The 15,370-nt window shown below is 33.5% G+C and overlaps 1 protein-coding gene across 5 annotated transcripts in view; it reads left to right on the top strand.

Moving 5' to 3' along the window:
* Nucleotides 1–15,370, top strand: part of WRN (WRN RecQ like helicase) — a 146,246-nt gene that overhangs the window by 91,394 nt on the left and 39,482 nt on the right. For all 5 annotated transcript variants that reach the window (XM_045989643.1, XM_045989634.1, XM_045989662.1 and 2 more), the window contains exons 21-24: nt 2,233–2,414; nt 6,829–6,930; nt 7,235–7,327; nt 11,960–12,101. In XM_045989643.1, coding sequence (XP_045845599.1) covers nt 2,233–2,414; nt 6,829–6,930; nt 7,235–7,327; nt 11,960–12,101 — 519 coding nt within the window. The remainder of the gene's footprint in view (nt 1–2,232; nt 2,415–6,828; nt 6,931–7,234; nt 7,328–11,959; nt 12,102–15,370) is intronic.

Below are 15,370 nucleotides of genomic sequence, written 5' to 3'. Positions count from 1 at the left end.
ATAGTCTGGTGCTCATGGAATTGATTACTTGCCATTGACTATTTATTGAGTGCCTACTGAATGCATACATGCACAGAATTCTAGGTGTTTACTCTCCTGTCTTTCTGAAGTTGATTTATACTTTGGTGTGGGCCTGAAAGTAGAGCTCACCTCCCAGCTCACCTCCCTAGCTCTTCATGTCTTGAATTGACTGATGCTTAGAATCTTACTATTTTCTATCTTATAATTTTAGAAAAAAAAATTTTTTCTTACTATTCTTAACCAAATCTAACCATATTCAGATGTAGATTTGCATTTTTAGACTGTGACCATTCATTCTTAATTTTAGTCCTGATTTTGTTACGTGTTCTTTTGTATTTTATTTGCTTTTTTAAGGTCTCAGATTCTTTTCTTTCTGAGATGAGTCTGTGAATAAATTACTTGATAAAATACTTTATTTTCACTGGAGAGTTTATAATGGTATTTTGAACATCATATCTGTAGAAGAAGGTGAAAAACAGTGTCACAAAAGTGCCTGGCTGGCTCAGTCAGTATAGCATGTGACTCTTGATCTTGGAGTTGTAGATTCCAAGTCCCATGTCAGGTGGAGAGATTACTTAAAAATAAAATCTTAAAAAAAAAAAACAAAACCAGGATCACATGGTGAAAATTAGATCTTCAATGTTCACCCACATACATACATACATACACACTTGCAAATGGTAACTATGGGAGGTAATGGATGTGATAAGTAACTTTATTGTGGTAATCATTTCACAGTGTATATGTATATCAAATTATCAGATTATGCATCTTAAGCTTACACAGTATTATATGTCAACTAAGCTGGAAGAAAATTGAATCAAATACATTTTTAAAGACCTTAAAATTATTATGTTGCTTATTCACTTTCAAATATAGCAAAATGACCCAGATTTATTCACTCAAAGCTTTTTCTTTTAAGATTTTATTTTTAAGTAATCTCTACATCCAATTTCAGGCTTGAACTCACAACCCCAAGATCAAGAGTCAGTGCTTTACCGACTGAGCCAGCCAGGCACCCCTTAAAGCTTTTTCTTAATAAATTTCTATTTCCATGGTTTTTTTTCTTTCAGTTTTCTTATACTTCCCTTTATCTGTTTAGCATTTTCTTTTTCTTTCTTCCTCTCTGCCCCCTTCTTTCTCTCTTTCTTCTATTCTTGGTCCATCTTAATAGATTTTTGTAATTGCACTTTAACTTTTATTGGTTATACACGCACAGTTTAAAATACTAGCTACTTCTACAGTGCTTTCAGTGAGAACATCAGCCCCTCCTTCCTTCCCCATTTCTGTCTCCTATTTTCATCTCTCTTAGTTTATTCTTTTGGTGTTTACCACTAGATTGTGCAATGATTTGCTCTTACTGTTACTACTTAGTTTTTATTTATTAGATTTTTAAAATTTATTATTAGTTTTTATTTCTTAGATGTAGGCATTGTCTATTGACTTCCCACTATGAGGAGTGAAAGTTTAGCTCCCTTTCATACCCCTTCCTGCCCTTCTGCTTACACTGTTCATGTATTTCTAACCCCCATTCCTCCCAATATTAACATAATTTGGTTAGATCAATATATATATTTTTCTGTAAATGCTTTTTATCTCTAAGCCATGTAGTATATTATAGTTACTTTTATTGCACATCTTCTTTTACTGTTAATACTTAAAATTTTTTTTTTATGTTCTTATCACTCATTCTTCCCTAAAATTTCTCCCAATGATGTAATTATCATTTCAGTATGCTAATATATGTTAGGTATCTTTTAAAGTTGCAGAGATAAATTCATGTTCCACTTTACCATCTTTAATGAGAAGTTTCCTTCCATCCTGGAATAATGCTAGAAAATATTTAGATACTTGGTCATCAGGTAAGGACTCTTGAAACTTCATAATAACATGAAGTCCCTTTTAATATAGTAAGTATTTTAAGAATCTATTTTGTGTCTTGTACTCACTCATAGGTGTTCAGGGAGACCACTTTAGTTGCTACTTTTTATAGGGAGGAAATAGAAATCCTATTTTAGGGTTAACAATCTCTAATTCATAAATTGAGCAGATAATCTTTTGATCTATAAGTGTTGGTTGAGATTATATTAAATTCAGTTTCATGCCAGGGACTTTAGTTAATGAGCTAATTATTACTCTTGCCAGAAGGTAAAGATGTCAGCTTTTGGTTCCGGTACATATTTGTCAAACTATGTTGTTATTTATTCTCAGTGTGTCGTAGCTACCATAGCTTTTGGAATGGGCATTAATAAAGCCGACATTCGCAAAGTCATTCATTACGGTGCTCCTAAAGAAATGGAATCGTATTACCAGGAGATTGGGAGAGCTGGCCGTGATGGACTTCAGAGTTCTTGTCATGTACTATGGGCTCCAGCAGACATTAACTTAAACAGGTAAAAACATTTATTGCTTTTACTTTTGCAGATTTCTTTCTTTCCATATAAGATTTGAAAGTATTTTGAAGCTGCATCCAAAATTCCAAGTAATGTGTATAAGTGCATTTAAAACCAGCAAAACAGAGGACATGTAAGAACCTTTGTGGTTAAGTGTTGCCACCCAGAGATGACCTGATTTCAGCTATACCTCATCTAGTGTGAAGAATTAACTCAATCAGGACTATACTGGGAATGGAACATGGATCCTATGGGTGATTTCCTAATATTGTGCATGGACAAACTCTTTTTCTCCCCAGGTCCTCTCGAGTTTTGATATGTCTGCAGCCATAGTTTTCTTCAGATAGCATTTATTTTGTTATTGGTTCCTTTTTCCTGTGCTACAATGGTGCTTATTCCAAGTGAATTTTACTGTTTGACTCTCTTTACCATTTGTTTCTTTTGTTAGTTCTGTGAAAGCATGCCAGTTCTCCTTGATTGTGTGTGAATACTCGTGTTGCACTATAGCTAGCCATTCACTGTACTGATTGACTGCCATGAAAAACATTAAGTGTTCAGTGTTTAAATGTAGGAAGATCATTCTGCTTAAACATGAAGCAAGTCTTTTATTGGTACTTGAGTTCTATGAGATTTATATTGGAATGGAGGATAATATCTCAGGGGAAAAACCCTATATATGGTAATTGATGCGGCTGTTAAGATGAGGTATTTTCAAAATGCATATCCATGTTGCTGAATAAATTGAGCTCTTGCATGGACATATTAGCTCATATTATTATAATGATGAGAGTACCTATCCAATATACAGTTTTTATTTTTATTCATCATTCAGCAATGTTTTGTTCTGAATGCCCGCTGTGTTTTAAGCATTATGATCTATGCTGGGGATACAGTGATAAATAAAAACAGATATGGTGCCTGCTCTCAGAGAGCTCTCAGAGAGTATAATGGAAATGGCAGATCTTAATCACAGATTCTGTGATTCTGTATGTATATACATACAGAGTATGTACCCACAACTCTAGATACATAGATACTCAGATATACATCTAGATACATCTAGATACATAGATACTCAGATATATATCATAGATACATAGATACTCATAGATACATTGTTTGACAATTTCAATAACCAAAAGAGTTTTAAAAAGAGATTATGCAAATCTTTGTAAAAATTACAGCTGTGTTAAGTACTTTGAAGGACAGGTGAATTGTAAGAAAGAGTATACTAGATTGCGTATTTACCAAGTTAAAAAGTTCACGTTAAGTCTTCCTTCAAGAAGCGATAGGGTGAGTTATGAAAGAAGAACAGGGATTAATTAGATAAAAACGTTTGGTGTAAATTTTAAGCTCTTTAAAGAACAGTGGTAGCTTTTGTTTCTTAACCCAGAGTTCATAAAACCATCCCCTTAAACAGAACAATTACTGTTTTTCTTTTGACGGTCGCCTATATAAAAGCTTTTTATAAACTAAGATAATTGGGATAGAGAACAGGTCTATCTGATACTATTAAATTTGGGGTTGTATCAAACATATGTTGATTCCTACCAATTCTGATTTATTTATATATTGTACTAGAGGTGCTAAACACTTAACAGCCGGAGTTTTATACTATGACTTTGCAGGTTTATCAGTAGATATAGTTGATATTTGTCTGCGTCTCAAAAGATACTTTATTTTTTTATTATTTTTTTAAATTTATTTTTTACATTTATTTTCAGCATTCCAGAATTCATTGTTTATGCACCACACCCAGTGCTCCATGCAGTACGTACCCTCCACAATACCCACCACCAGCTCACCCAACTTCCCACTCCCCTCCCTTCCAAAACCCTCAGTTAGTTCCTCAGAGTCCACAGTCTCTCATGGTTTGTCTCCCGCTCCAATTTCCCCCAACTCACTTCTCCTCTTCATCTCCCCATGTCCTCCGTGTTATTCCTTATGCTCCACAAATAAGTGAAACCGTATGATAATTGACTCTCTCTGCTTGACTTATTTCACTCAGCATAATCTCTTCCAGTCTTATCCATGTTGATACAAAAGTTGGGTGCTCATCCTTTCTGATAGAGCCATAATACTCCATAGTATATATGGACCACATCTTCTTTATCCATTCATCTGTTGAAGGCATCTTGGTTTCAAAAGATACATTAAATGGTTATCTCTTTAAGATTTCACAGGAAGTAGTTGTGGTTAGTAATCAAATAATGGTGCCAGAAAACCCATACTTGAATTTTAGTAAAGACAGGTTGTTTTTTGCATCCATCCTAAGGGAAATACTAAACCTACAGGGTTAATCATGAAAAAAGAGAATTCAGTGAGGATTTAGATCTGTGTCATCCTTGGGACAGATCTCTTCTTTTGGAAGAAACAAAGTTTGAGAATAAATGGAGTTGCTTGTTCTCAGTCAAAAGATTACTGTAATTCATAAAACTTTTAGAGTGTATCTTATACTAGAATGCTATGATTGAGAGAAGAAACTTGTCCAGTCATCAGTGTAAGTATGTAATTTTTTATTTCTTATTGCAGAAGCAGTTGCAACTGCTTTGAGCAATCCAACTGCATTGAGATTGGCAACATCTCAATGTCTGCATTTGCTATTAAACAGTCAAACCCAATGTTATTGTGAACTTTTTAAAAAGGGAATAATTTGCAGGTTAATTTCAATTTAATAATTCTTCCATCTGGTCCCATCTGATTTGTATTTATGGGTTGCTTTTAGAATTTTTTTCCTTTTCAACTTATTTTTATTCTGTGGAATATTTTACTTTAATAGTCCCAAAAGTAAAATAAATATTTACTAGATTTGCTTTTAGAGACTTGTAATTTTATTTTTTCAGATTTGTTACTGACACTGATAATGAGAAGTTAAATGTAGGCCATCTGAACCAAATACAAGGGAGGCTATAGTACTTAAAGTGTAGGTGTTTGTTTTCTTTGTTCTTCCTGAGGAGAAAGAGGTGAGCTAAACAAATAAATAAAGCGAAAAAAGAACTATAGTTGGTCCTTGAACAACATGAGTGTTAGGAGTGCTGACTCCCCCAGGTAGTCAAAAATCTACATATAACTTTTGACTCTTCCAAAACTTAACTACCAATAGCCTACTGTTGACTTGAAGCCTTATGGATAACATGAACAGTAGATTAGCACTTATTTCATATGCTGTATCTATTATATACTGTATTCTTACCATAAATAAACTAGAGAAAAAATGCTATTTTTAAAAAATCATAAGAGAAAATGCATATACAGTACTATACTGTATTTATTGAAAAATTCACATGTAAGTGGACCAATGAAGTTTAAACTTGTGTTGTTTAATGGTCAACTATAATTTTTAGGGCACGGGCTAGGAAGAATGAGATTATGGGGAACTAGAGTCAATAGTTGGAAGAGATTTTTGGGTAAATTATACGGAAAGGCATGGTGGTTGGTGGTGTCAAATCACAAGAATGTTTTTGAATAAGTGATCATTTGTATGTTCAGACTTTCCAGAAGTCATTTAACTGGATTCCCTGTTGGTGTCATCTTTGAGAATTGTACGGAGGTATTTTTATCAGTCAGAAGTTTGAATAGTCATAATATTAGTGAGGTCCATTTTGATGAGGATCAGCATTATCAATTAGAGCTTACATGCAAACATTGTTTTCTTTTGAAATATCTGAAATCTACTCAACTCAGACTTCTATTTTTTCTTGAAAGAATTCTTGGAAAGATGTGCATCATCTTCTGATATCTGATATTCATGGAATTTCTTCCCAGTAAACTAGAATTAACTTTTTAAAGACAAACATGTCTAGTGCTAACAATTTTAAAATAAATTCAGTATTATAGAAAAAATGAGTTATAATTGTTCAAGGAAGAATTTAATTCTGATGTTTTATTGGTGTCCCAAAATAGACTATAGTACAAAGGGATAGTTTTGGCGGGGGGGTAAAAAATCCTCTGAAGAGCAAATAGGGACTAAGGCTCATATTTGGATTTGAACCTCTTTCAGTATGTTTTAGTTTCTCAGATAAAATAAAACGAACAATAACCTTTTACTGGGAAAATGTAAAAATTCATATATAGTGGGAGTATTGCCAAAAAACATGTAGCATATAAATCAAAATGAAAAACTTTTTAGGGTTTATAATAATTTTTTCAAAGGCAGCTAAAAAATTGATGCTTGAATATAGATATAGAATTCTTTCAAAAGTAATTTTCATAGAAGTTAGAAAAATGCTTGCCTCTTATGGGGGCATTGACTTGACTAGAAAGGGACATATAACTTTCTAGGATGATAGAATTTTTTTTTATCTTGATAGATGTGTAGGTGGTATAGGTTGTGAAAAGTAAACAGTAATAAATGTAAAAATAACAAAATCACTAATGCAATTTTATATATTCCTGTGATATTTGTAATTGACAGGCATCGCCTTAGTGAGATTCCCAATGAAAAGTTTCGATTATACAAATTAAAGATGATGGCGAAGATGGAAAAATATCTTCATTCCAGAAGGTGTAGGCGACAGTAGGTATTATTTGTTTTATATTAATTAATAACAGATTTAAGAATGGTGCTCTTTAAAAAAAAGGATGCTCTCTTAAGAAAAAGTTTTGCAAAATAATTAGAAATATTTAGAAACAGTATTTTGTTGGTATTACATATGTGCTGAATTTTTAAGGTAACTCTCTTTGTGCCTCAGTAAACTGAAGCCAGATAATGAGATCCCAGGTGAATCAATTAGTGATGATTTCACCTCATGATTTTAAGCAATGATTTTAACATATATGGTTTTGTTCTTTTATTTAATTTAAAATTTTCTCTTGGGTAGACTCATCTTGTCTCATTTTGAAGACAAACAACTACGAAAGGCCTCCGTGGGTATTATGGGAACTGAAAAATGCTGTGATAATTGCAGGTCCAGGTAAAGATCTTTTCCTTCTAGATGGAGATTCTAAAAGTCTTTGTTTCTCTTCCTTCTCAAATATATATATTTTTAAGTAGGCTTCATGCCCAACAGATGGCTTAAACTCACGACCCTGAGATCAAGACCCTGAGATCAAGGGTCAGATGCTCCACTGACTGAGCCACCCAGGGGCCCCTCAAATAATTTTTAATTGAGTTTTTGTTGAATGATATGTATTACAGTTTTAAAAAACAAAATAATTTATTTAAATATAAGACAAAGCAAGCAATATTATTTTGCTTTACAAATAAATAAATAGATAATAGACAAACAAACTAGATAAACAAATAGATAAATGGTGGACCTAAGTCTAAATGTATCAATAATTATATTAAGTGTAAATGGTCCAAAATCACCATTTAAAGGCAGACATTGTTAGAATTGGTTTAAAAATATGACTAAGCATGGCTGGCTCAGTCGGAGGAGCATGTGACTCTTGTCTTGGTGTCATGAGTTTGAGCCCAGATTGGGTGTAGAGATTATTTAAAAATAAGTAAACTTGGGGGAAAAAAATGACCCAACAATATGCTGCCCATAAGAAATCCGCAAGTGTAATTATATAGGTAGATTAAAAATAAAAGGATAACAACTATATACCATGAAAACACTAGTCAAAAGAAAGCTGGGTTGTTATTTTAATATCAGACAGTGGAGACTTTGGAGAAAGAATATTACCGGGGATAAGGAAAGACATTACATGATGGTAAAAGGGTCAGTTTACCAATGAATCATAGTTCTCCAGAGATACACACACACATACGTACACACAGAGATTGATTTTAAGGAATTGGCTGATGGCAGTTGTGGGGGTTGGCAAGGCTGAAATTTGTAGGACAAGCTGGCAGGCTGGAAAGTCAGGCAGAATTTCTGTGTTAATATTTTTGAGTCATAGTTCCTTGTTGTGCAGCAAACCTCAGTCTTTGCTCTTTAAGGCCTTCATTTGATTGGATGAGACTTAGCATTATCAGGTAATCACCACTGATTGGAAGTGGTAATCCTATCTACAAAATATTTATAACATCATCTAGATTAGTCTTTGACCAAACAACTGGGCACCATAGCCTAGCCAAGTTGACATATCAAGTTAACCATCATATTCAAGAGCACATAATCCTAAATGTGTATATACTTAACAAAAGAACTGATAGAAGTTAAAGGAGAAATACAGAAATCCATAATTATAGTTAGTGATTTCAACATCTCTCAGTAATTAATGGAACTAATAGACAGAAAATCAGTAAGAAGATAGAAATGAATAGGACTGCCAACAAACTGGATCCAATTAACTTTTACAGAAACTCCACCCAACAATGGTGGAGTAAACATTCTTCCCAGGTACTGATAGAATGTTCACAAATGTGGATTATATTTTGGGTCATAAAACAAACCTTAATACATTTAAAAGAATTCAGCTTGTATGGAATGTGTTTTCTGACCTTAAAGGAATTAAACTAGAAACCAATAACAGAAAGATAGCAGGAAAGTCTCCAAACACTCAAAGATTAAATAGCACACTACTAAGTAACCCATGAGTCAAAGAGGAGGCCTCAGGGTCAACTGGAAGATATTTTGAACTGAATGAAATGAACATATAAAATGTATGGGATGCAGCTAAAGCAATTCTGAGGGAAATTTAGAGCATTAAATACTTAGAATAAAAGAAAAGTTTCAAAGCTGTAATTAAGCTTCCACCTTAGGAAGCAAATAAGAGCAAAATAAACTAAAAGGAAGCAGAAGGAAGGAAATAAAGATAAGAGTATAAGTGAAATGAAATAGAAAACAAAAACAAAAGAGAAAAACCAAAGAATTCAAAAGCTCATTCTTTGAAAAGGTCAATAAAATGGATAGAAACTTCTCACAAGAAAAAAAAGGGAATACAGAGATTACCAATAAGAAGAGTGAGAGGAATTTCACTACAGGCCCAACCGACATTAAAAGAATCATAAAGAAACACTGAATAACTCAGTCCATGTACATTCAGTAATTTAGAGGAAACAGACTCAATTCCTCGATAACTTCAAGCTGACAAAATTCACCTACAATGAAATAGATAACCTGGATAGTTGTACGACTGTTAAAGAAATTAGAGCTGTTAAAAACCTCTGGAATAAAATTCCCTAGCCCAAATGGTTTGAATGGCAAATTTTACCAAACTTTTAAAGGAAGAAATAATACCAGTTTTACAGTATGGTCCCATTTATATGGTAGTCTCGCAAAAGTAAGACTATATTGTTGGGATGGAGAAAAGATCAGTGGTTGCCAGAGGTTAGAGGGAGATGGAGGGTATGATTACGAAGGGCTAGCACAAGGGAGTGTTTACTCTGATCAATTTGTTGTGTGTCCTCTTTGTGATAGTAGCTGATTATGGTTGTTGGATGAATCTATGCATATGAATCAATAGATGTATTTAAATTCGTAGAACTTTACATATGCACAGATGCACAGTCAATTTAAGTGTATATTAATTGAAAACATAAAAACAAATTGTATAACTAGTTGAGTTAACCATAGATACCTAGGCATGGTAGCTGTGTAACTATTAGACAAAAAAGTAATTATTAGGGATGGAGATGATCTCTGTGGTGACAAAAAGTTTCTTCTGAAAAAGGACATAATCGTTCTATGCACCAAACCCCAAAACCCTACAAATACATAAAGCACAAACCGAGAGCCAGAAGAAATCAACAAATTTGTAGAAGTAGAAGAGTTTGATATTATTTTTGGTTGTTTGTAGGTTAAGCAACCCAGAAATGAGTAAGCTATAGAAAATTTGGTCAATATAGTAACAAGTTTGATTTATCACACTCGCTATTTCGAACTCTATACTAAGCATTTAGAACAATGTATTGCAAACATTTTCAGTTCATGATCCACAAAACTAATGATAATACCACTGTAGCACACTAGGCTATTTACTACTTGGGTCCAGATTCTGTCCAGAACTGTGATTAACTCTACAGCATCCCTATAATCCATTTACAGCACACTAGCTGGGAAGCCCTGAATTAGAGACTACTTCTCAGACATACATGGAACATTGATAAAAATTTGACTCCGTGTTAGAACAGGGGGCTGGCAAACTATGGCTTGTAGACCAAACCCACTTTGCTGCCTGTTTTTATGGATGAAGTTTTCTTGGAATGCAACATACCCTTTTGTTTATATGTTGTCTGTGGCTGTTTTTGCAGAGTTGAACGCCCAGTAGCTGTGACACAAAGACAGTATGGCCCACAAAACCTAAACTGTTTACTATCTGGCCCTTTATAAAAAGCTTTCTGTCCCTTATACTAGATTGTAGTGTTGTCTTAAAAGTTTTCAATGTATTGGTATTAAACACACCACTTTATCTGATCAGAATGCAATTGAATTAGAAGAAAATAAGAGCATAAACAAAATTCTCATTCACTTGGACATTAAAAATAAATAACACTTTTAACTTACTCATAAATCAAAGAAAGAATCAGATTGGAAATTACAACATTTTTAGAACTTCAGTGATGATTACAATATTATACATTAAAACTTGGAAGATACTGCAGAGGTGGTACTTTGTGAGAATCTGATAGCTTTAAATATTCATACTAGAAAAGAAAAATAGTGAGCTAAGTATCCTACTAAGGAAGTTAGAATAGGAGAATAAACCTAAATGTAGTCTTTCCCCCAAAACATATTATAGCTAGAATATTGAGTGTATTCCTACTGCTGTTTCAAAGCTATTTGTTCTAAAGAAAGCTATTGAATTAGGTAGTTGAACTGTATTCGTTGATTTTCTCTAAGGAGTCCTTTTGTTCTCAACCAGCTTTAAAGAATTTTGGGGGCTCCTGAGTGGCTCAGTGGGTCAAGCCTCTGCCTTCAGCTCAGGTCGTGATCTCAGGGTCCTGGGATCGAGCCCCCCATCAGGCTCCCTGCTCACCGGGGAGCTTGCTTCCCCCCCACCCCCCACCTGCCTGCCTCTCTGCCTACTTGTGATCTCTGTCAAATGAATAAATAAAATCTTTAAAAAAAAATTCTCATTTGTATTAATGATCATTCTAAATCTACCTGAAGGATGGCTTAGGAATGTAACTTTCAAGTGGACTTAAATGAGGTGCACTTTATCTTTGTGTCATATTTTACAGACATCGGAGTTTAAGCTAATAATTTATTGCACAGGAGATTTGGTTTTTAAGTTAACAACTTTTTTTTTTTTGCAAAAATTTTTTTCTCCCATTACAACCTAACCCAAAAGCCCAGTATTTATATAATCATTCGAGTGGAGCTTTTCAAGCTGTTCTTCTGAATTCTGCTTGCTTGAACCTCGCTACTCTTCTGTTTATGGTCTAAGGTACCTCCCGTGAAATTTGGGTTCCAAGGTACTAGGGTTGAGAACCATCAACATAACATACAAAGCTATAATTATGGTTTATATTTCATGGTTTACATACTTCACATGGTCTTGGCTGTAATGAACTTTGTTAGCTTATGAATCAGTTGGCATATTTGAGGTTTTTTTTTTTTTTTTTTTTTTTTACTTAGCTAATTGTTACACGGAATCTTTTTCTTTCTAAAGGTACATGCCTTAGCTAAACTTTCTATTATACTGTTACTTAGATTGGATCTTTGCTGTGCCATTGATGACTCAGATGAGACATCAAAGGACTTTGGTCCACAAGCATTCCAGCTATTATCTGCTGTGGAAGTCTTAGGAGAAAAGTTTGGAATTGGACTTCCGATTTTATTTCTCCAGGGATCTGTAAGTATACCCGTGAATCACCTTCATAGTTCTTCTTGCACTCCTGTTACACTTTTCTTCAGAAGTTTGTCTTGGGATGTAACCCAAAACCAAAGCTGGTTTTAGATGAGTTATTGGAAGTCAGCCATATGAAGCTCCAGTCAAGCACTACATTCGTTCCTTTTGACAAAACCTGCATGTTGTTATCACATGGACTGCTGTTTTCATATTTCAAGTTGATGTTCAGCTCTGCAGCTCATTCTAGAAGCATTGTATTAGCTTATTAGATTACAGTTGGATAAATCCCTAAACCGGTCTTTCTTAGGATAATCAAGAAAAGTTAGCATTCATTGTATCAGGAGACAGGTAGAACAAAAGTGTCTCTTTTGGTGCCCTGAAAAGTAGTAAATTCTTTGAGCAAAACTTTAATTTCAGTGATTATTTGTAAATGTCTAAGTTCAATAGCAATATTTGGCAGTATACTTTTTCTTTTTACATCTTTTTTGTTTCTTATCTCAGGTATTTAAAATTCCAAGTTTTTTGTTTGTTTGTTTCATTTTTGGCTTTACCATTGAATAAATAGTGATAGTCAATTCGGCTACTTTTTTTTTGTTTTAGTGATTAACATGCCAGAATTATGCTAACATTTGCAAATACACTATGAGTAAGTCATGACCCTTTACCGTCAGTAGTCCTTTTGTTCATATGATTTTATTCCTGGTTTAGAAGTCTGTAAAGCAAAGCCAAGTGTCATGCATTGCTATTAGTTGAATAAACCAAAGTGGGAGGTAGAAATATGTATACTTATTAAAAATATACTTAAAAGTAGAGATTAACATTCTCAGTTTGCATGTAAAATTTTAATTTAAGCATTTATTTGTTAAATACTTGAATGCTTCATATAAATATTTATTTTCTGAGTTTTTATCTTGTTTAGAAAGGGACCTGTTAAATTATTTGTGAAATATTTTTAATGAAATATTGAAAACATGTTAACTTTTCAGGTAGTGATGGTTTTAGATTCTGCATGGAGTTTAAAATATTATGTTTTTATTTTTCGTTTTTTTTTTCCCTAGCCCTGCTATAATTTTGTTTTTAAATCACCAGTTTGATTAGAAATTTAATAAGTGTTGTCACTGTTTATTATTTAAGTAGTGTTCCAAGTTAAGGAACTTGGTTTTAGCTGCTATGAGTGCTACTATTTTTTTTTTTGCTAGTATATTTTTTATTAAAGAATTTAAGTTACAAGAGATAGATTAAGCTTAATTGGGATCTATGAAAGTTTCTTCTGTCTCTGTCATCTTCAAAACCTGTGTATCCCAGTTGAATGTGTAATTTATAAAAATTATCCTTGTTTTAATTTGGTTTAAGCCAGCAGTATCCAGTATCAACAAATAAGTGTATGTGGGCTCCTACACAAACTTGAACTGGCCACAAGAGGGATCAGATTTCACCTATTATTTGAAAACCAAGTCAGACTGCTTATACTGACAGTCTCTTCTGGGAGTCTTCAAATTAAGAAGTTTATTCTTTGTGAAATTTTATACTACCCTTGCTAGATAAAGGTATAAAACTTTTCAAAAAAGTACCACTTAACAAAAATTTGTAGACATTAACTACAAGGAAAATAAGGTCATTTTTTTCCCCTTTCATTCAGTGATCTTGATGTCTATTGGGATATTGTTTTAAAAATTATAATTGTGATTCCTTTAGGAATTTAGTAAATTGTCCACCTTAACTAATTTAGGGAAAATTGATAGCTTTGTAGATAATTTTGATCTGTAAGATGATAAGTATATTAAACTGAAAACCTTTAGAGTTTTAAAGAGATAATATTTGTACATGTATATAAGAAATATAATTTAAGCAGCATGTGATTCCCCTTTCTTACAAGATTTTTCTAAATAGTATAAACAGTTATGCAGCCCATCCAGGTATTTGTGAATGGAGTTTAAAACTTTGTTTTTAAATAGTACAAGTTTAGTTAGAAATTAAATACTAGAAATGTTGCCTAAGAAACTTTGTTTTAGCTGTCTAAATAGCTCACCACATAAATATTTTTAAACACCCTGTATGAGTAAGATTCTGTTTTCGAATCTATACAGTTATCATTGTATAGATTCGAAAACAGAAACACAGTACTTAATTTGCATAACCGGGACATTAAGTGAAACCTCATTCCTGATCATATTATCAAAGTGCTGAGCCTTGTCATGGCTCCAGAATTAGGTAATACTTTTGATAAAAGATGCTTTGACTACAGCCAGCCACTAGAAAACTACTGGTGGTTTTAAACACCCTTTATAATTTTCAAAGTATTGAACAGAAGAGGGTTATCAATTTAATTTTCTGATAACCTATTTTGTCTGATTGAAATATATTCTGAGAGATTATTTTTTTTAATCTTTTGATTTTATTTTGCATTTAGAATAAAAGCCCTGGAAGTGACTTTGTTAAGCCCTGAAGTGGCAGCTCCAAGCTTCTTTGGCTTGTAGGAGTTGGGAAAGAGGCAAAGAAGTGAAAATGTAGACAGAAACTGGGCTTGTTTCACGCTTTAAGAACTTAGAGATTTAAAACTTGAGAGAGCTCATACGTATTTTTTTCCACTCATTATTAAACATCTTTTGTGTGTGTGTCTGTGTAAGGCATTGTGTTTTGTAGGGAATCCAAAAACCAAAACTCATCCTCTAGTATGAAAGGTGTTACTTGGGAAGAAATAGTATAGTGTAGCATTGAAAGAGATAAAAGGCATAGGAATAGACACGGGTTCTGGAGAGAGCGCTTGTCATAGCCGGGAAGTTAGAGAAGTCTTTGTGATGCTGTCAATTGCTGGAGCTTTCTTTTTTGTGGGAGATATAGTAGATTTTGGCATTCAGACATGAGATGAGGAAAGAAAGGTGGAGGGGAGTGTGGCATTCCCAGCAGAAAGAATTACCTTACAAAACGATTGTGATCTTTAAAGAAGTTACTTCAGACAAGTGGCAGATTTGTGTGTTGTGTTGTTTTTTTTGGTTTTTTTTTTCCCTCTATCAGATAAAGGTTCAAAGACTTTGCTTTGATCAGAAAGTGATGCTTTGGGTCATGGATTCTAGCCAGTCTGCTCTTTTTATTCAAACACCTATCCATAGTTAGTGGGTTTCCATATTCCTTGATACCAGTTTGGTGCTCCTTATTTTCCCAACCTGATTTTTAAAAGAAAAGAATGAGAAAATTTCCCTTTTTGAGTGTGTCCCATAGAAGTGTAGACTCCTAGAGCAAAAAATCTATTTATTCCTCTTGCCTTATTTGAC

Source organism: Meles meles, chromosome 2 (assembly GCF_922984935.1).
Source record: "Meles meles chromosome 2, mMelMel3.1 paternal haplotype, whole genome shotgun sequence".
In the NCBI taxonomy this organism is placed as follows: Eukaryota; Metazoa; Chordata; class Mammalia; order Carnivora; family Mustelidae; genus Meles; species Meles meles.
The sequence above is the reverse complement of the archived record's forward strand: the minus strand, read 5'-3'. Positions and strand labels throughout refer to the sequence as shown.